The 19,714-nt window shown below is 44.0% G+C and overlaps 1 protein-coding gene across 1 annotated transcript; it reads right to left on the bottom strand.

Annotated features, from left to right (window-relative positions):
- Window positions 1-1,832: 1,832 nt before the first annotated feature.
- On the bottom strand, window positions 1,833-18,958 carry ADSL (adenylosuccinate lyase). The gene is made up of 13 exons (XM_004437886.3): window positions 18,762-18,958; window positions 15,203-15,406; window positions 12,827-12,871; window positions 12,221-12,300; window positions 8,657-8,828; window positions 8,398-8,444; window positions 7,705-7,795; window positions 7,177-7,246; window positions 6,882-7,029; window positions 5,434-5,524; window positions 4,499-4,588; window positions 3,483-3,659; window positions 1,833-2,120 (listed from the first exon to the last, which is right to left on the bottom strand). The coding sequence occupies exons 1-13, from the start codon at window positions 18,930-18,932 to the stop codon at window positions 2,034-2,036; spliced, it is 1,473 nt and encodes a 490-aa protein (XP_004437943.1). The 5' UTR covers window positions 18,933-18,958; the 3' UTR covers window positions 1,833-2,033.
- Window positions 18,959-19,714: the final 756 nt, after the last annotated feature.

Below are 19,714 nucleotides of genomic sequence, written 5' to 3' on the forward strand. Positions count from 1 at the left end.
CTGCTTCAGCAGCCCAGGTTTGGTTCCCAGGCGCAGACCTATACCACTAGTCGGTGGTCATGGTGTGGTAGTGACCCACATACAAAATAGCAGAAGATTGGCAACAGATGTTAGCTCGGGGCAAATCTTCCTCAGCACACACACACACAAAATATCACAAGCATATACAAACGAGAATGAAAGAGGAAAGATACAACAAACCCACCAAAACATCCCAGGAAAAACCAGCCAAATCACCATGAGTTCAGAATTGTCAGAACAAGACTGTTATCTTACTTCCTTATTTTCTATGAGGAAATTTATTAGTTAAAATCCATGGTACCTGATATCCCCAGTGTGTCTGGCAGTAATGTAAGTTCTCAGTCTACAGATACACAGACACACTGATAGTAGCCGCTTCCTCTTAAGTGGCCCATACCAGAGAAGTAGACAGAATGCTTGACCAGAGTCCAATGGCTTAATTCCTTGTGCCAGACCTAAGAGTTTCTAACATTGCTTCAAGATTGTCACAAGAGAGGAATAAGCGAGTAATCAAACTGTTTTTGTAACTGTATTTAGAATCTGGTTTTAAGGACTGCCTCCTTCTAGTCCCCTTTCCTTCTACTAGGTTGAGCTCTTTACTTCTGGCCACCTTTGTAGATACAATTGGAGGCAATTCAGCCTCTCCTTCCTCACATTCCCATTCGTGTTAACTAGGTAGACTTCTGGCTTCTGCTTGACCTGAAGGGGTAGGGTGGGGGGAGAATCACTAACTCACAGCAGCTCCAACGTCTAGCCTCCGACTCTCAACAATGGGTATGGGTCTCAGTCATGTCTCTTGGAATAACAGATAATCAAGTCATTCTTCCTCCTCACAACAGTACTGGAAGCATTCACAAGTTTTCTCCTATCGGAGAAGGAGCCATAATATTCCTTCACCTCTCCTTATCTGTTAAGGTCTTCTTTGGAGGTTGGCACTCCAGTCTCTGTTCCTCAGACTGGGTGTCCAAAATTGAACATAATGCCATGAGTGTGGAGCAGTTAAGACTCTGGTGGCTTTTCTGGACACATACAACCATTAACACATCTTAAAACTGTCCTATCTCACTGGCAACCATATCTGGTGCATACTGAGTTTAAGGTTAACTTATTTACATTTATCTTAATTTTTTCTTCTTAGTTTTGGCCACATCATTTCAATTTATTTAGGTTAGAAGAAATCTTAGTTATTTTACCAAATAAATGTATTGGTTAATTGTCCTAGTTTTGTGTCATCTGATAAATAAGATTTCATTTTTATCAATGCTGAAAAACTGTAGAATGAGACAGGGCTACTGACAGAGGCCTGCAGCATGACACCAGTGCCCTCCCTCGAGGTGGGTGAGAATGCATAACTCGATCTTCTTTGGCTACATCTGGTTCAATCAGCTATCGATCTGTGTAACCAGGATTAAAGACTGTCAAATGCCTTGATGAAATCAACACACCCAATTAGCATTTCCTTGATATAGGAGTCTTATCAAAAGATGAAATGAGGGCGGACATAAAGCTGAGTAAGCCTGATGATCACATACATCAGTTTCTTTAAGAACTGATTGTAGCTCCAAATTTACTCATTTAGCCAAATATAACTGAAATGAAGGTATCCAACCATATTGAATCACTAGGTCCAGGTCATTTTGCTAGGTCCAGATCAAATCCCCCTTCAGAAGAGAGGACCAGGAATTTGCTCACTGCCACACAATCAAGTGAACATGTGAAAAGGACCAAACTACCTGGAAAATATGCCTTGAAAGAACAGAGAGCAAACTATGACCTACATTTATTATGCAAGTTTGTGTTGCTGTGAAAAATGAAGTCCAACTATGATGCAATTTATTTCCGCCTTGTAAATCTTGAGAAATGTGAAAGTACCATGGAAAGAAAACAGTGCTCTATTCATTTAAGATAACAATTCTTGGGGTAAAACAGGGCACTAAAGTAATAGGTTTCATGACTAGGCAATAAAAGTTAACAAAGCCAACAATGATTTTTTGTTTAATTCTCTTCCAGCTCTACAGATTTAATTCTGCTTTCACGTTCATTACACTTTCATATGGTTTTAACAGGGGATATACCTCCTCTTCTAAGAATCTCTGTACCTGCCAAAGAGGAAAGCAAATATAAGACAAAAGGAAACAATAAGATGTAAATTTTGGTAATAATTTTTTTTCAATGTCAGTTTATATCACTGAGACCTGATTTGATAAAGGTTTTACTCCACCACTGAACTTCTATTTTTCTCAATTTCCTGTCAGAAATTCCCTAGATACAGGTAGCTCAGCCTACCATGCCCACATAAGCTATCCTTCCCCACAAACCAGCCCAGCCTGTGTTCTCTCGGTTGGTCCCACCATTCTCCACCCAGACACCCAAGCTAAAATCACTGTTTCTTCCCTCCTCCTCATTCAACCAGCTGCCAAGTGATTAACCTCCTTAACAGCCCTCAAATCTCTCTCCTCATCTGTATCTCCCAATGCCTTGGCTCAAAGCCCATCATCGACTGCTCAGCCCACTGCAGCAGCCTCCTTACTGGTCTCCCTACTTCCAGTTTAAGTCTTTCAAATCCAAAACACCAGAGTGATCTGAATACAAATGACAAACTCCTGTCCGTCTTCAGCTTTAAATCCTGTAACTACTTCTGGGGCACCTGACACTCCGGCAACACTCAAATGATTATAGTTTCTCTCCCATGCTGGACGTCTATGTATTTGCCATCTCCTCTCAGCCTGGTGTTCCCAGGCTAACTCCTACTTGTCCCTAAGATTCGGCTCAGATGTCAAGTCTTCCAAGAAGTCTTTCCCAACTTGTACTATTCTAGGATTGTCTCCTCCTTTGTGATCCCAAAAAAGATGTGCTTCCCTCAATTCCTGCATGTACTGCTTGGTATTACAATGACCTATTTACAAGTTTTCACCACTAAGTTTTGAGCTCCCTCAAGAAAAGGATTATCTATTCATCTTTAAAGCCCCAGAATTAAACACAGTACCCCAACACAGACTGAGCACCTCATCTGTATTCAATGTTTTTGAATTAACTCTTGTAGTCTCCAAGAGGAAAAATGACAAACATTTACTCAATAGTTACTATGCACGAAGCACTACGCTAGGGCTTTCAATCCACACAACAACCCTATGAGATACGTCAGCCAGTAAACGCCAGAAGTCAGGACTGAACCCACATTTATCTGATAGTAAAACTCAATCTTTGTCCATTATACCACATGCTCTAGACCAAAAGAGAATTCAGAGAAATCCACAGGAGAAATACTTAAGGCAGCTCAAAACAACCAAATCTTTACATTTTAGCCAGCAACCTGCTCTGGATTCTAACTAGCCCCATTCTCATCATACCTCCTATAAAGCAGAAATATTAGAGACAGCATTCCAGGTTCTGTGGCGAGCAGTGTAAAAAGAGGTCATCTGGGGAAGACTGCAGCACCACAGAAGCGTTCTGATACTTACCTGCTGGGATGCACGACCGGTGAAAGGAGGAGGATGCAGTAACTGGTCCAACTGGGAGTGAATGGGACTGAAGTAGGCATCGGCCTGGATACGCTCCATGAGGTCATTGTCACCCCCTTCCTGCTTGACCACAGCAGCTGCCTGCTGGGAAAGCACTCTAATTTTCTCATGGCAATCCTGGGAAGACAGTGAGGTATTGTTGGTTCACTAACAGGGCATCCGAATGTCCTAAAAGTCATCTGACACTTCACACTCACGCTGTCTATAGCTGTTACACAAAGCCCAAGTTGAGGGCCGGCCCCGTGGCTTAGCGGTTAGGTGCGCGCGCTCCACTGCTGGCGGCCCGGGTTCGGATCCCAGACGCGCACCGACACACCGCTTCTCTGGCCATGCTGAGGCCGCGTCCCACATACAGCAACTAGAAGGATGTGCAACTATGACATACAACTATCTACTGGGGCTGGGGTTTGGGGGGAAAAAACAAAGGAGGAGGATTGGCAATAGATGTTCGCTCAGAGCCGGTCTTCCTCAGCAGAGAGAGGAGGATTAGCACGGATGTTAGCTCAGGGCTGATCTTCCTCACACACACACACACACACACAAAGGCCCAAGCTGAGGTGCTTCCCCTCACAGTCTGACTCACCAAGATCTTGACTCTCTGACCACATCCTAGGATGAACCACAAGTGGATGTCCACCTCGAGATGGCTCCTCTAAAGCCTCATGGACCACCTGCTCTTGTGTCCTGCCCACTTCCCATAATTTCCTATGAAAATTCAGACCTTATTCCTTCACTAAGAGTGGACCTTTTCTATAAGTGATTAAGAGATTCACTTTTAATAAATTGAGTTCACCACAATCACCCTCCAGAGATAAGCCTGTTTCATGACAGAATGTGGTCACTGTTCTGTACCAATACCATGACTGAAGGTAAGGACAGAAACACTTTCCTTCAGCGGGGAGAGCAGGACTAAAGGTGCACTTTCAATTTACCCAGAAACATGACAGGTTACAAACCTGGCGGTTACCCCCAGCTTTCACCATGGCCATGATGATGTTTTCTGTGGCCATGAAAGGCAGTTCTTGCCGAATGCGCCGCTCAATTACCTAGAAAAATGAATGAAGGGCCACGAAAGATGCCTCAGGGTTACAAAGTAATACACACACTAAGATATCAACTATGATCAGCAAAATGCACAGCAAGGACATGAACTACCATATTTACGAAGAAAGTAGAATGGATTGTTTTATTCTACACCATATTTTTCAGTTTTCTTACTAATTCAGAGTATTATTTGATTTAAAAAAGAAAAGTTGATTTAAGTAAACTTAAAAGTTGCTTCATCGGGATGATTCCTAAAACCTTAAGTTTGTTAAATTTCAGTGCTCAACCTCAAGAGCTGAGTATATGATGGAAACGAACCCATCTGCCTCAGAAACTTAAAAACAGGCAAAGAGAAGAGTCGGCTTTGCCAGTGTCACCAGAGGTGATGGTTCATGCTGGCAGACAGTTCAAGCCAATTCAAAGTACTTCTTTTTCCCTTTTCTATAGACATGTCTATGAATTCCACAGAGGGCCGGCCTCATGGCTTAGTGGTTAAGTGCGCGTGCTCCGCTACTGGCAGCCCAGGTTCGGATCCCGGGCGTGCACCGATGCACCGCTTCTCCGGCCATGCTGAGGCCGCGTCCCACGTACAGCAACTAGAAGGACGTGCAGCTATGACATACAACTATCTACTGGGGCTTTGGGGGAAAAATAAATAAATAAATAAAATCATGAATTCCAAAGAGTTAGTTCCCTAGAGCTTATGTCACAACCTGAAGGATGAGCTCCAGTTGGGAAGAACTATTGGACCAGAATATAGCTCACTCCAGAGCAGGAAAAGGTTACACTCCCCTTCCCACATTTCGACCCCTCCCTAATATTTCACTTTTTAATTGAGGCCTCTTACTTTGGGGTATACCACCAATCCTTCAGAAATGTTCTGCAACGTGTTCAATATAGTATCTGCGGTGAGAAATGCCTCGGACAAACAGACACGTCTAGAAAACAAAACAGCCTATTCAGTTACCTCTTTAAACAAAATAATTTTAGTGAAATGTACGGTGTGTCCCAAGAAGCTGCCCTACTGACTTCGCATGCCATATGTACTAAGTACTTGGACAATTTCCTTCAATCTCATGACTTCAACTACCTCAATATCCTGACAACCCTCAAATCTATCACCTCTAGTCCAGACCACTTGGCCATATACCCAATTGGAGAGCTCCACCTGGTTGATTTGTAGGTACCTCAAACCCAAAACTGAATTCAGCCAGCTCCCACTGCCTCCTGCTCACCATCTCAAACCCGCTCTTCTCCGTGTAGCTCCTGTCTCAGTAAATGGCACCAGCACCCCATAAATCATCTTAATACTCACTCCAGTCAACCACCAAGGCTGGCCAATCTGTCATTGATTTTATCTCCATATCCTTCTCTATTCACACGGCCACTATGCCAGCGTGGACCTGGATTTTTAAAGTAGCTTCCTAACTTATTCTGACCAGATCCACGTCCCCTTACAACTGGTTCTCCAAATTGCTGCCGTGTGTTTTAGCAGGCACATCTGATTAGGTCACACCCTGCTAAAAAGTATTCAATGGTTGACTTGTGAATGAGTTCATGTATCTTATTTCCACAGAGAAACCCTGGGTTATGCACAGATCCCAGAGAGCTACCTTTAACTATATATTCTTTTCCACTCAAGAAATCATAGTACAATGCAAGCAAATTCGAGCAATATGAATCTGCTTTAAATAAGTATACACATAAATGAGAAAACCATGTGCACGCTGGTACCATATTCGTAGCTACAAATTACTTCTGATCCATCTCATAATTAAATCAACATGTCATTGTGCCAAGACACCACAGCTGACACCCACCTGCCTTCAGAATATATCTAAACTCCTTTTCAGGGCCTATAAGGCCGTTCATAAACTGGTTATCACCCACAATCGTGTCCCACCTCATCTCTTGCCACATAAACTCCATTCCCCAGTGCTACCCGACTATTACTAACTCCATAAACTGTTCTTTCTTCTGCTTTTGAGCCTTTATACATGCTCCCGATTTTACCTTAAATGTCTTTAAAAAATGCCTATATTTCTAAGTCTTAAAGCATCACCTCCTCTGTGGAGCTTTCCCGACTCCTCTATCACTTCTCCCTCCTCTTTGCTCCCACATACTCTGATCCTAACACTTATCACACTGTTCTTTCTATGTTCTTGCCTCCCTGCTACACTCCGGGCTCTTTGAAACAAAGAGGGAATGCAGAGATGCTCTAAATGTCCTTCTGCTTCTAGGGCCCTCTTTTGCCTTCCCACAACTTGCTGTAGGTGACATTCCCATTCTACTGACCGATTGGCACTATCATCCAGTGTGCGCTCAAACCACTGCACAGATGCTGTCTGCAGTGGGTCCATGATAAGGGTCATCAGGTGACGGGCAAGGCTGCAGCACCGCTCTGAGCGCATGGGGTTCCGCTTGTATGGCATCGCACTCGAGCCTATCGATGTACAAGGACAAGAAGCAAAGGCAGCAAGACTTCAGAGGACAGTCAGTGCCCGAGCATGCTGCTGAGTGAGCTATTAACACACACCCACCAGCCTCCCAGCATCTCTGTGGTGCTCCCATATCTTCACACAACACTCACCAATCTGTTGTTTTTCAAAGGGTTCCTCCATCTCCTTGAGGTTTGCCAGGAGGCGTATGTCAGTGCAAATCTGGGGGACAGCAGGAGTACAGGCATCATTCTACACTCTTGGTATGTAGGAATCTGGGAGCAGGGACTAGACGGAAGGAGCTGAGCTCTCTAGGTGTGCTGTTGCTAAGCTCAAGATCAGCATGTGCTCCCCAAGAGCTCCTGAAGAATATCTTACTCAGACTTCTCTTGGCTCCTGAAGAGCTGGGATGACAAATTCAGGGAGCATGGAAATGTTTTTGTGAAACACTACTTAAGATATCATGGAAAGACAACGGCAAGATGAACTTTAATGAGAAGGTCGAAACCAGTCCTCCCCTTTAACGCACCTTAATTTAAGAGGCTTTATTTATGGGCTCCAAATTGTTAAAGGTGTTGGACATCTCTTGCGAGACACGATTAGGTAAAAGTCTGAGGCTGATTTGGTCTGTCTGTGGTGCAGAGCTCTCATCCCCACCTCCACAAGCTACCACCACTCACCTTGTGCACTGACGCCCCCAAGCTAGCCAGCACAGACAGCACTTCAATATCCACTTTCCGTGTATAGGTCTGCCCTGTGATGATGAAAGCCCTAAAAATAAATAGAAAAAAGCCGTTAAGTGAAAATATTTCAAAATGTGACAGTGTCACATTTGACAAAACAAATGAGCAAAAACAGACCCTAAGCAAAAGCTTGATCTCATTAGTATACTAAGTCACATTGAGCCCAGATGACCTCACTGATAACTTGCTCCTAGAGCAAAGTGTTCTTCCACTCTCTTTACTAATACTCAGATAGCTGTCCTGACCTGAGAAGAAAACATGGTCTAGTTAGCCCACCTTCTGCCACAGCCCAATGGAAGTGCCTGGAAGAAGTTCCACTGTTGCAGCCTGGTGGCTCAATGAAAATGGTCAGATTTAGACTAACCCACTGGAGGCCCTCAGTAAAGAAACAAAAACAGCAACAACATGGGTAAGGCTATTCTAAAAATCTCAGAAGTAGTTTCCTTTTTTCTTACAGATTAAGAGAAAATAGAATCCAGACTATAAGAAAATAAAACCCAGGCCAGAGATGGAATAAAATGGGTGGAAGAACAAACGAAGAAAGCCAAAATAGTTAAGGTCAAATCTAGAGGTACACCGAACACAGGCCTTTCATCATTTAATAGGGAGGCCAACACTTTTCCCACTTACCTCTTAAATCCTGCCTTCTCTGTCACCATCTTGTCAAGCTGCTCTACCTTGGAAAGAAAAGACATGCCTGTAGAAATTTAGGTGTGTCTAGTATGAGAGTACTTCAACATCTTGCCCAGATTTCAGCCCTCCATACCCTTTCCAGTCCAAAGACTCCACTTGTCACGAGATCAATCTCTCCTACCATCCTGGAGGTCAGCTTTGTTTGTGGTGCTCCCACCACTGAGTTTGTGTGTCCCCCAGGTCACTTTCAGAATACCTTTTGGTCATCTCCCTCGAAGAGCTCCAGGAAGCTGGCCTGAGTACCAGTGGTGCCCTTCACTCCTCGGAAGCGCAGGTCATCTCGGACACGCTTCAAGTTGTGGAAATCCATGCAAAGATCTTGAATCCAAAGACAGCAACGTTTCCCAACTGTGGTCAGCTGAGCAGGTCTGGAAATAACCCAAAAATGAACAGAGAGAAGTGTCAAACCAAGGAGTTACTTCATAAAAGCTTCATTACTTCTAATAATCACTGCTACCCCTGGGAAGGGGAAGAATTAAAGTAAGAAATGGAGAAACTGGTATAGACAAAACAAGAGCCAAAAAGTTTGAGTAAATAATAGTCAAGAAGAGTCCATGTCATTTATAAATATTCAAAGGTTATAAAACTAATGGGCTCCTAACATACATAGCTCCTTCTTCATCTTCAAGAGGCAATATAGGGCCGGCCCCGTGGCTTATCAGTTAAGTGCACGCGCTCCGCTACTGGCGGCCTGGGTTCGGATCCCGGGCACGCACGGATGCACCGCTTCTCCGGCCATGCGGAGGCCACGTCCCACATACAGCAACTAGAAGGATATGCAACTATGACATACAACTATCTACTGGGGCTTTGGGGAGAAAAAGGAGGAGGATTGGCAACAGATGCTAGCTCAGAGCCGGTCTTCCTCAGCAAAAAGAGGAGGATTAGCATGGATGTTAGCTCAGGGCTGATCTTCCTCACAAAAAAAAAAAAAAAGAGAGAGAAGCAATATAATATAAGGGCAGAGACAACGTCTGTTTTGTTCATCTCCAGACTTTGGCAAGAAATATACACTCATGTAACAAACATTTGCAAAGTATATAACATGTTCTCAGTTTTAGAAATACAACAAAGAACAAAACAGAAAAGGTCCCTGCCCAATGGAACTCACACTGTAGTGTAAACAAGTAAACAAACATGATAATCGTTGATTTTTTAATGAAAAATATGAAAAAATAAAATGAGGATGACAACACTAGAGAACATTACTGTAGGTTGGCAGTAAAAGAAGGCCTTTGAGAGGAGTCAAGATCTGATGAGGAGCCGGCCACGCTGTGGAGAACAACCCCCAACACAACCAAAGGACTCTAACACCATAGCTAATGGCTTTGTCTCCAGTCCAAAGTCTAAATCAACTCACTGCAGGTTTGTTTCTGAACATAAAACATAATGATGAGTAACTACAATAATGACGGAGTTCTAACAGATAACCTAGCCCATCTCAGATGGAATTTCTCTATTAGGCTAATGACACTGACAACTGGCGACATATAGGAACATTACTAGGAATGTCTATAGGTGGTACACCACAAGCTACAATATATCCCCAAATCAATCTCAAGGTAGTTTTTCCTTGCTAAATCCTGCTAATAGATTATTGGTATTAGCAAATAAATAAATTTGCATGGATCTGTTCACAGCAGCATTATACATAATAGCCACAAAGTGGAAACAACCCAAATATCTATCAACTCACCAAGGGACAAACAAAACGTGGTATATCCATATAATGAAATACTATTCAGCCGTAAAAAGAAATGAAGTATTGGGGCCAGCCCTGTGGCGTAGCGGTTAAGTGCACACGCTCCACTGCTGGTGGCCCGGGTTCAGATCCCCGGCGCGCACTAATGCACCGCTTGTCAGGCCACGCTGTGGCGGTGTCCCAAACACAGTGGAAGAGGATGGGCATAGATGTTAGCTCAGGGCCAGTCTTCCTCAGCAAAAAGAGGACTGGCATGGATGTTAGCTCAGGGCTGGATCTTCCTCACAGAAAAAAAGAAATGAAGTACTAATACATGCCACGATATGGATGAACACTGAAAACATTATGCTAAGTGACAAAAGCCAGTCACAAAAGGATGAACACTGTATGATTCTATTTAAATGAAATGCCCAGAAGAGGCAAATTCATAGACAGGAAATGGATTAGTGGCTGCCAGGGGCTAGGAAACAGGAGAGAATGCTAACGTTTGGGCGGGGGTGGGGTTATGGAAATATTCTGAAATTATATGCCAGCGATGACTGCACAACTCTGTAAATATACTAAAAACCACTGAACCGTACACTTAAAAAGGGTGAATTTTGTAGTATGTGAATTGTATCTCAATAAAGCTGTTTCTTTTTTTTAATGGACAAAATCACTTTTTATTTTGTACGTGTGAGAAAAAAGACTCCCAAGATTCTGACTGCTAGTTTTGAGATGAAAGATTTACTGCACCATAGTACCATTTATCAAAAATACCAGAATCTAACAATATTACTTAATTCTGAACCTCAGGATGTTTCTATATTAATAATTTAATCTAGAGGAGAACTTAAGTGCAAATCTGGAAGATATCTTGGAAATTTAAAAGCTGTTTTTTTTGTGTGTGTGTGAGGAAGATCAGCCCTGAGCTAACATCCATGCTAATCCTCCTCTTTTTGCTGAGGGAGACTGGCTCTGAGCTAACATCTATTGCCAATCCTCCTCCTTTTTTACCCCCAAAGCCCCAGTAGATAGTTGTATGTCATGGTTGCACATCCTTCTAGTTGCTGTATGTGGGACGTGGCCTCAGCATGGCCAGAGAAGGGGTGCGTCGGTGCGCGCCCGGGATCCGAACCCGGGGCACCAGCAGCAGAGCGCTCGCACTTAACTGCTAAGCCACGGGGCCGGCCCTACTTGCACATTTTAAAAATCAAAAGTACATTGGTGGTTACTAGAAGGGAAGAGGGGAAGAGGGGAGCGAGGAGGGTGAAAGGGATAATTAGGCACATGTGTGTGGTGAGGGGTTGTAATTAGTATTTGGGTGGTAAACATGAGAACATGATGTAATCCATGCAGAAACAGAAGTATAATGATGTACACCTGAAATTTATACACTGTTATAAACCAATGTTACCACAATAAACAAAAAAAAATAAAATAAAATAATGAAAAAAGTACAAAAAGGAAAAAATTTAATTTCTCAGTTATCTCATAAACCAGAGTAATCAATATTTAATTCTTGGTGTCATTTCTTCCAATATTTGTACAACTTGTATGTTGTCTTTATCTCAACATTAACCTAAGCACATTTCCATGATATTAGCCTTACACGCATCATTTTAATGGCTGCGTACTATTCCAACCCGTGGATATACTATACCTTATTTAATTATTCTCTTATGGTAGGACATTTAGACTGTTTCCAATGCTTACTATCATAAATAATATTTTAACAAAGGTTTTTGTACATAAAGCTTTTCCCATAATTTAGATTACTTCCTTGGACCAGATTCTCAAGATTGTAATTACTAAATCAAGGACTTTGAATACTTTCTAAGGCTCCTGATACATATTTCCCAACGCTTCCCAAATGAACTATTAGATTTACTCTCTCACGAGTATAGCTTTTAAGGTAAGTATCAGGTTCATTCCTCATAAGCATCCCAAGTTATCTGCTTAAGCTATACTTTGAGATTCTTCACTTCAAGGTTTCCGTGAAGGGAGAACCGAAGGAATAAATGAAAGCCAGATGCACAAAAACAAGCCCAATTCCCAAGAAGTAATCATATCACTTACTGGAAATGTGTGAAACCTAAGGTGGGAAGATCGGCTTGTTCCTTAGCAAAGTCAGCAAGCCGAGAGATCACTCTGGCAAGCTGTAAGAGAGACCATGTGGTAGAAAGAGGGTGGAGTCAGGTTGAGCTCATTACATAATCAGGAACTAAACTTTTAGACAATTTAATATAAAATTAGACCTCCAGCTCATAGAAGGCAGAGGTCATATCTTTTCATCATTGTATCCTCAAGTGTCTTGAAGGGTTCATAGCAACCAACGTTCGAAAACTGAGGTAACTATCTTAAAAGCCTTATAAACCTTTTCTGCACAATTTTAAGACCACTGACACGCTCATGCAGAAAAACAAGACAAAATCATAAATCTGACCCACGTAATCCAGCAACATGCCACTGGTTACACCTCATTTAAAAGGCTATGCTTTAAAAAGCATTCATGTATAGTGTTTTAACCCAAGAAGAGACAATTAGTTCTCCATTAGATATGGGATCATTTGCCTGAGTAAACAATAATCTATTTAGATTTACGCCGTGTTGATTTCCATAGGTGTGGCCATTTCCTATCAGAGGGAATCTAGGGCTGGTAGGAAACTTCTGTCAACTCCTTACCTTTGGCAAAAGCAGGTCAAATGCATTTCTAAGAATAATCAGGTCCTGTAAAGGAAAACGCAATGGTCTTATATTAAACAGCTTTGCCCAAACAAATTACATAACACTTTTGGGCCATCACAACTGGGTTTCTCAGCTAGCTGCCATCTCAGTATCAGCAACCCACTGTGCAAGCCAGAAGATGCTAACAGAAGTTGTTCTTTTCCGATTACTGCTTCAAAAGCACACCAACTTAGAGAGCAGTACTACTGGGATCTATGAGGAACAAAACCTTTATACTCATAAAACCCAATTTACGTGGTATCTACAATGACTGGAAAATAGTTAAGGGGTAAACCCCCATCCTGAATACTGGAGACATCCAGGTCAACAAGGTTTATATCTTCCCAGAGAAGAGTGCCTGAGTCTCTGAGAAGCTTCCAGAGGCTACATTCGATTAGTTTCCTCTCCCTTTTTTCATGTCTATCATCGCTAACAAAACCAGAACCAGAACATCAAGGTTTAGGAAATTTAAAGCTGTTCTTGAGAGAGGTAAAAGATCTATTTCAGGCAACTTCAACACACGCTTATACGAGACAGTAATTGTTGAGCCCAACTACACACTGGGTACTTCTACAAAGTATATTTTTAAATTTATTTATTTACTTATTTAGTGTGTGTGTGTGTGTGTGTGTGTGTGTGTGTGAGGAAGATCAGCCCTGAGCTAACATCCATGCCCATCTTCCTCCACTTTATATGGGACGCCGCCACAGCATGGCTTGCCAAGCAGTGCGTCGGTGCACGCCTGGGATCCAAACCAGCGAACCCCAGGCCGCCACAGCAGAATGCACACACTTAAGCGCTTGCGCCCCCAGGCCAGCCCCCATGTTCCTCCACTTTATATGTGACGCCGCCACAGCATGGCGCAACAAGCGGTGTGTCGGTGCGCACCCAGGATCCAAAACTGGGACGCCAGCAGCGGAGCACACGCACTTAACCGCTAAGCCATGGGGCTGGCCTCTTTTCTTTAAAAATTTATTTATTTAGTATGTACAAAGTATATTCTAAATGAGAGGACTATTGTTCTTCCATTATTTGACTCACCAATTACACACAGATATCTTCAATTATGTACCACCTAAGACTAAAAGTCTTTGGGACAATATAAAAATTAGTGGCTTCCTCTGAACTGGAAGTGTACCTGGAATCTAACGTCTGGTCCCACAGGTGCACTGTGATTAAGAGCACAGTTTGGAGCCATTCCACCTGGGCTTGTATCCTTTATAGCTGCATAATCTCTGGCAAGTTCTTGAGCCTCTCTTTAAGTTTTCTCATCAGTAGACATGGGGATAAGAAAGCCAGATTCCAAGAACCACATATTCTGATTCCATTTATATGAAATTTCTAGAAAAGGCAAAACTATAGTGACAGAAAGCAGGTCAGTGGCTGCTTGGGTCTGGAAACAGGAGTGGAGATTGACTGCAAACAGCCACGAGAGAAATGCTTGGGGTGAGGATGTGCTCTAAAACTGGAGTGTGGTGAAGGTTGAACAACTGCATACATTTACTAAAACTCATTGAACTGTACATTTAAAAAGGGTAAATTTACAGTATGTAAACTATACCTCAACAAAGCTCTCTAAAAGTGGAGATAATAGCATCTAGCTCTTATGGTTGTTAAGAATAAATGAAGTAATACATAAAAAGTGCTCAGAACATGCCAGGCACCTAGTAAACTCTTAGGAAAATGTGTGCTGTTACTTTTTCATGTTTGACTATAAGATGCTTTTGCTAATTCAAGGTTTTTTGTTTTTTTTTTTAAAAGATTTTATTTATTTATTTTTCCCCCAAAGCCCCAGTAGATAGTTGTCTGTCATAGCTGCACATCCTTCTAGTTGCTGTATGTGGGATGCGGCCTCAGCATGGCCAGAGGAGCGGTGCGTCGGTGTACACCCGGGATCCGAACCCGGGCCACCAGCAGCGGAGTGCGCACACTTAACCACTAAGCCACGAGGCCGGCCCCTAATTCAAGGTTTTGTTTGAGAGTTATAACGCAATCCTTTTTCTTTTCAGAAGTCACAGCAAAGAGTTATAAAAGACTTTGGAAAGAAAATCCCTTTGGAAAATTACCTTGGCCACTAAAACGTTAAGACCTCGGCCTATGTCCAGCATCCCAGTGCATAACCAGTATCTGTAGGTCTTATTTTATGGAGGTCATTAGGGGCTTATAGTTTAGATTGGAAGGATGCCAAAAGCAGAGAATTCCTGAGCATTAAGATACCCTGAAAACTAAAGATCTATGGAGCCACTTCCTAAAACTGGACAAAACCAAATAAAATTTATAAAAGCATTGTAAAGATTGAGTCCTAAATGGAAAGCAAAGAACACGGGCCCTTACCGTATTGTCTCCAACATAGCAGGAGGTGGCGCCAAGATGAATAATGCCGGCGGCTTTTGGACAGCAGTGGCCAAACGTGTGCACATGAGCCATCACGTCATGTCGTAACCGTTTCTCTTCCTCAGCTGCCATCTTGAAGTCGATGTTGTCCAGGTTTGATTTCATCTCCTGGATTTGTTCATCTGTGATAGGCAAACCCAATGTCTACAGAACAGGCAAAATAAAATAAAATAACTTCACGTGTCACCATTATTTGAATTGACACTGAGAAAAAAGTTGGTTCACGTTAGCATTTATGCCCTACCTCCCAATTCTTAAATTAAAATTTGGGGCAACTAAAAGTACACGGGGAGGAGGGGACAACTTTCTCAATGAATCACAGTAAATTATATTCTAAGTAAACTCCAATATATAAAGCAATGTAATCCTGATCTTTGTTCCTTCTGCCCCTGTATCTCTGCTTGGTTCCCTCCCTCACACGTTCTGGTCTCTACGCTCAAATGTCATCTTCTCAGAAAGGTCTTTCTTGACTTCAATGTGAAACATCCTTCTTCCCTGTCACTCTCTATCCTTTCAGCCTGATTTTATTCAGAGTACTTACCACCACATGACATTTTTTTTTTTTTTGGTGAGGAAGATTAGCCCCGTGCTAACATCTGTCACCAATCCTCCTCTTTTTGTTGAGGAAGATTGGCCCTGGGCTAACATCCGCGCCCATCTTCCTCTACTTTATATGGGACGCCGCCACAGCATGGTTTGACAAGCGGTGCGTTGGTCCCCGCCAGAGATCCGAACCAGCGAACCCCGGTCTGCCGCAGTGGAGTACGCACCTAACCGCTATGCCACCAGGCTGGCCCACACATGACATTTTTCACAAAGTATTAGCCTGCCCGCCTCTCTAGAACGTATATTCCATGAGAGGGGAGATTTGCTGTATTTACTGCTTACTCCTTAGTGCTTGGCACGTAAATGCCCAAAGTGTGGAATCTAGGCCACAGCTTTACATTTGACCCAGATAAACTCGGAAACCAAAATTACAAAGGCTGTAAGTAGTTTTGCCAACAAATTATGTATAGAAATTCAGTGCAACTGAAAGCAATTCCAGGAGTTATGATTAGAAAATATAAAAACATCAACATCTTACGTTCATCTATCACTGGAAAAATCAGGCTGGCAAAAAACAGCTGGCAGCCCACAGGCAACTCAGAACCCTGGATCCAAGTGGTGAACATATACATTGGTCAAATTTATTCAAACCTCACTTGACACTCCCAAGTCTTGGCCCTGGTGAGGATTTTGCAACTTAGACCTTTCTTGTCCAAGATGGTAACTACTAGCCAGATGTGGCTATTTACATTTAAACTGATTAAAATTAAAAAGTAAAAATTCAGTTCCTCAGTCACACTAGCCACATTTCAAGTTCTCAGCAGCCACCTGTGGCAGAGCTGCCTCCTATCTTTGGCCAGTAGATATGACATCTCAGAGCTCCTCCCAGAGCAAAGTAGCAGGAGGCAACATGGACAAACTGCTTCCTACCCCCTAGAAATGTTATCCTCTCAAAATTCATTCCCTGCTCCTAATTTTCTGCACTCCTCCTAATCTTTCATTCCTCAAGTTTTTTTTTTTTTTTTTTTTGTGAGGAAGATCAGCCCTGAGCTAACATTCCTGCCAATCCTCCTCTTTTTGCTGAGGAAGACTGGCTCTGAGCTAAATCTATTGCCAATCATCCTCCTTTTTTTTCTCCCTTTTTCTCCCCAAAGCCCCAGTAGATAGTTGTATGTCATAGTTGCACATCCTTCTAGTTGCTGTATGTGGGACAAGGTCTCAGCATGGTGGGACAAGCCGTGCTTTGGTGTGCGCCGGGGATCCGAACCAGGGCTGCCAGTAGCGGAGTGTGCGCACTTAACCGCTAAGCCACGGGGCCAGCCCCCTCATTCCTCAAGTTTTTTTGTTAACTACTAAATGATTATGTAATTTATGCTGCCAATTTTGACACTCTAATAGATAATCCAAACCCAGGAGATTCTATCAAAATTGTATGCATTTCAGGCAATGTGCAGACTAGGCAGAGGAAAGAAAACATATTCAGATGAGTACATTTCAATTCTAGCTTGAAGCCATGTACTAGCCATGGTGACCCTGGCAAGGTCTTTAAATGCCACTACCCTCATCTATATAATGGAGAATCAAATGAAAGAGAAAATAGAGTACATGCTAGAATGCAATAAACGACGACAGACTATTAATGTCCTCTTCCACCATCCGTTGTTATCAAAGCCAACAGTTTATGAAATCTCTCTGCACCTCCATTCAATCACCCGGAAAACATCTGTAAAATAGTACTTGCCATAAAGAGTTCTTTTGAGGACTAACGAACTATTAACATATAAAAAAATTTTTTTTTTTTGGTGAGGAAGATTTGCCCTGAGCTAACATTTGTGCCAATCTTCCTCTATTTTTTTACGTGGGTCGCCAACCCGGCATGGCTGCTGATGAGTGGCTGAGGTCCCACCCCGAACTGAACCCCGGCCTCCAAAGCGAAGCACACCGAACCTAACCACTAGGCTGTGGGGCGGTCTCCTGTAAAGTCTTACAACAGTGCCTGTCACACAGTACGCACCATAAAAATATCTATTATTACGTCACTTTACTTTCTTGACCACGTGGTAGTGAAATACAGGATGAAAGTTCCCTTGTAGCGAGTTCCACTGTACCAGGTCCTAGGCACCTACTCAGATTGTTTGGGGTTTCCTAACGCCGTTTGAGAGGACACTGCCATCTTGTTTGTTGTGGCCTTTTCCTCCGAAACTTTACAGTTCTCTGGATCACCTCCAGTTTCCTTCAACTCCTCTGGGAAGGCCCCTCAGGAGCTATTTCTGAAACCGTTGGGCTGAATAGCTCTACATGCCGTTCGTATCAAAGAATCCATAAATCCCATCTAACAAACCCCTCCTCTGCTTCTCCCTCCTCAGAGGCAAAACGTGGACGCGCGAAGCGAGAGTGGCCTAGAAAACACGGATTTCGTAGTGACAGCCCCGCCACCGACTGCAGCGGCACCGTGGAAGGGGGGGGCGGCCCAGCGCTCAGGCTGTGCACTGAACCCAGGTTCACACCCCAGTTCGCTATTAATAGCTAGCTGGATGCGTGGCCTAGAGCAACGAACGCGCCTGCTTGTTATGAGCATCACCTACTTTGCAAGGTCTTTATGGGTTAAACGAGAAAACAGGTGTAAAGAAACGAGCACAACGGCACTTAACGAGCGCTCCTTGTCCGTGGTGAGCCGCGTACTCCCGCGGGAACCGCCAAGATTCATTCCTGAACGACAGACTGCGCTTCTCGCCGCCGCGTCTCTAACCCTCGGGCACTAGAAACACGCGAGGCGACGAGTGGCGGCTCCCGGCCTCCTGCCCTGGCCTTCCCGGGGCCGCAGCTCCTCCGGAAAGGGAACACCCGGCCGAAAAGAGCGCGGCAGCTGACGCCGGCAGCTAGGCCCACGTTCTGCGCCGAGCCCGGCACGTGCTGGGGCGGGCCCGCCTCTCCCGGCCCGGCGGCCCGTTACCTGCTCGGCCTCCGCCAGCCAAACCCAGAGCTGCCGCCATGTCCGGAACTTGTACCTCTCGCCAAACACGAAGCACATTTCCGGGCTGGCGTAGCGGGAGGCAAGCGGCGAGCGGTAGCTGTCATACCCGCAACCCGCCTGCTGCCCACCACGGTCTCCGCTCGCCGCCATTCCGAACTCACAACCCCACCAGAGAGAACAGGGCCACCAAAGCCGGAAGCGGAAGCCTAGAGGGCGGGACTTCCTCCACTTGGTCCCACCCCCGAGGTTCTGCGAGATTTGAGCGCTCAAGGTTACGGAGAGTTTCGGCTGCCGGCTCCTGAGGGTTAACAAGCTTCTGTTTGTTTACAAGAAACGTCATCGACGCTTCCTAAGTTTCTTAGCTGCTCTGTGCCCCAGTTTCTCCATCTGAAAAAAAGTACATTGAGACCTGCCTTTAAGATTGCTGTGAGGACTGAGTATTAGACTGATGTTTGGGGCACGTACAAAGCCCTCTCTGTTTGCTATTAATTTATTATTGTCGCCTTCCCCTCCCCAACTCCTACTGCCTGCGGCACCGAGAGGAGAATTGAAGATGCCCAAGGAAAGTCGGCATTTATCGAGTTCCAAGTGAGCCTGTTGCGTGAAACTGCAGCAAAATTGGATTTCAGCAAGCGCTGGAACTGAGACTCAGAAGCTGAGTGACTTGCTGAGGTCACCCAGCTAGTAAGTGGGGCCGCCCGACTTCAGATTCTTCCCTCTCAGCCGTTATGCTGTGTAGTTCCCTGCACACGCCATGCCGGGTCACACCACGGCTTGGTGAAGGCATTCCCCCCGTCCTGGAACACCTCTCTCTCTACTCACTACATCCTACTTAAAATGTTCCCAATAAAAACTGCTAACATTTATGGAGGTGTTACTAGGTGTCAGGCACTGTCCTGAGTGCTTTACACACGTGATCTCATTTAATCCTC

The sequence above is a fragment of the Ceratotherium simum genome, chromosome 25, assembly GCF_057802395.1.
Source record: "Ceratotherium simum simum isolate JZ-2026a chromosome 25, ASM5780239v1, whole genome shotgun sequence".
NCBI classification, from domain to species: Eukaryota; Metazoa; Chordata; class Mammalia; order Perissodactyla; family Rhinocerotidae; genus Ceratotherium; species Ceratotherium simum.

What these genes read in the sequence shown, in the direction of transcription:
- ADSL (XM_004437886.3), bottom strand. Translation starts at nt 18,932, where the DNA reads ATGGCGGCGAGCGGAGACCGTGGTGGGCAGCAGGCGGGTTGCGGGTAT. An exon ending in TGGGGGCGTCAGTGCACAAG is followed by an intron (nt 7,247 to 7,704) that starts GTGAGTGGTGGT and finishes GCTGTCCCCCAG; the next exon opens with ATTTGCACTGACATACGCCT. An exon ending in CCGGTCGTGCATCCCAGCAG is followed by an intron (nt 2,121 to 3,482) that starts GTAAGTATCAGA and finishes CCTCTTTGGCAG; the next exon opens with GTACAGAGATTCTTAGAAGA.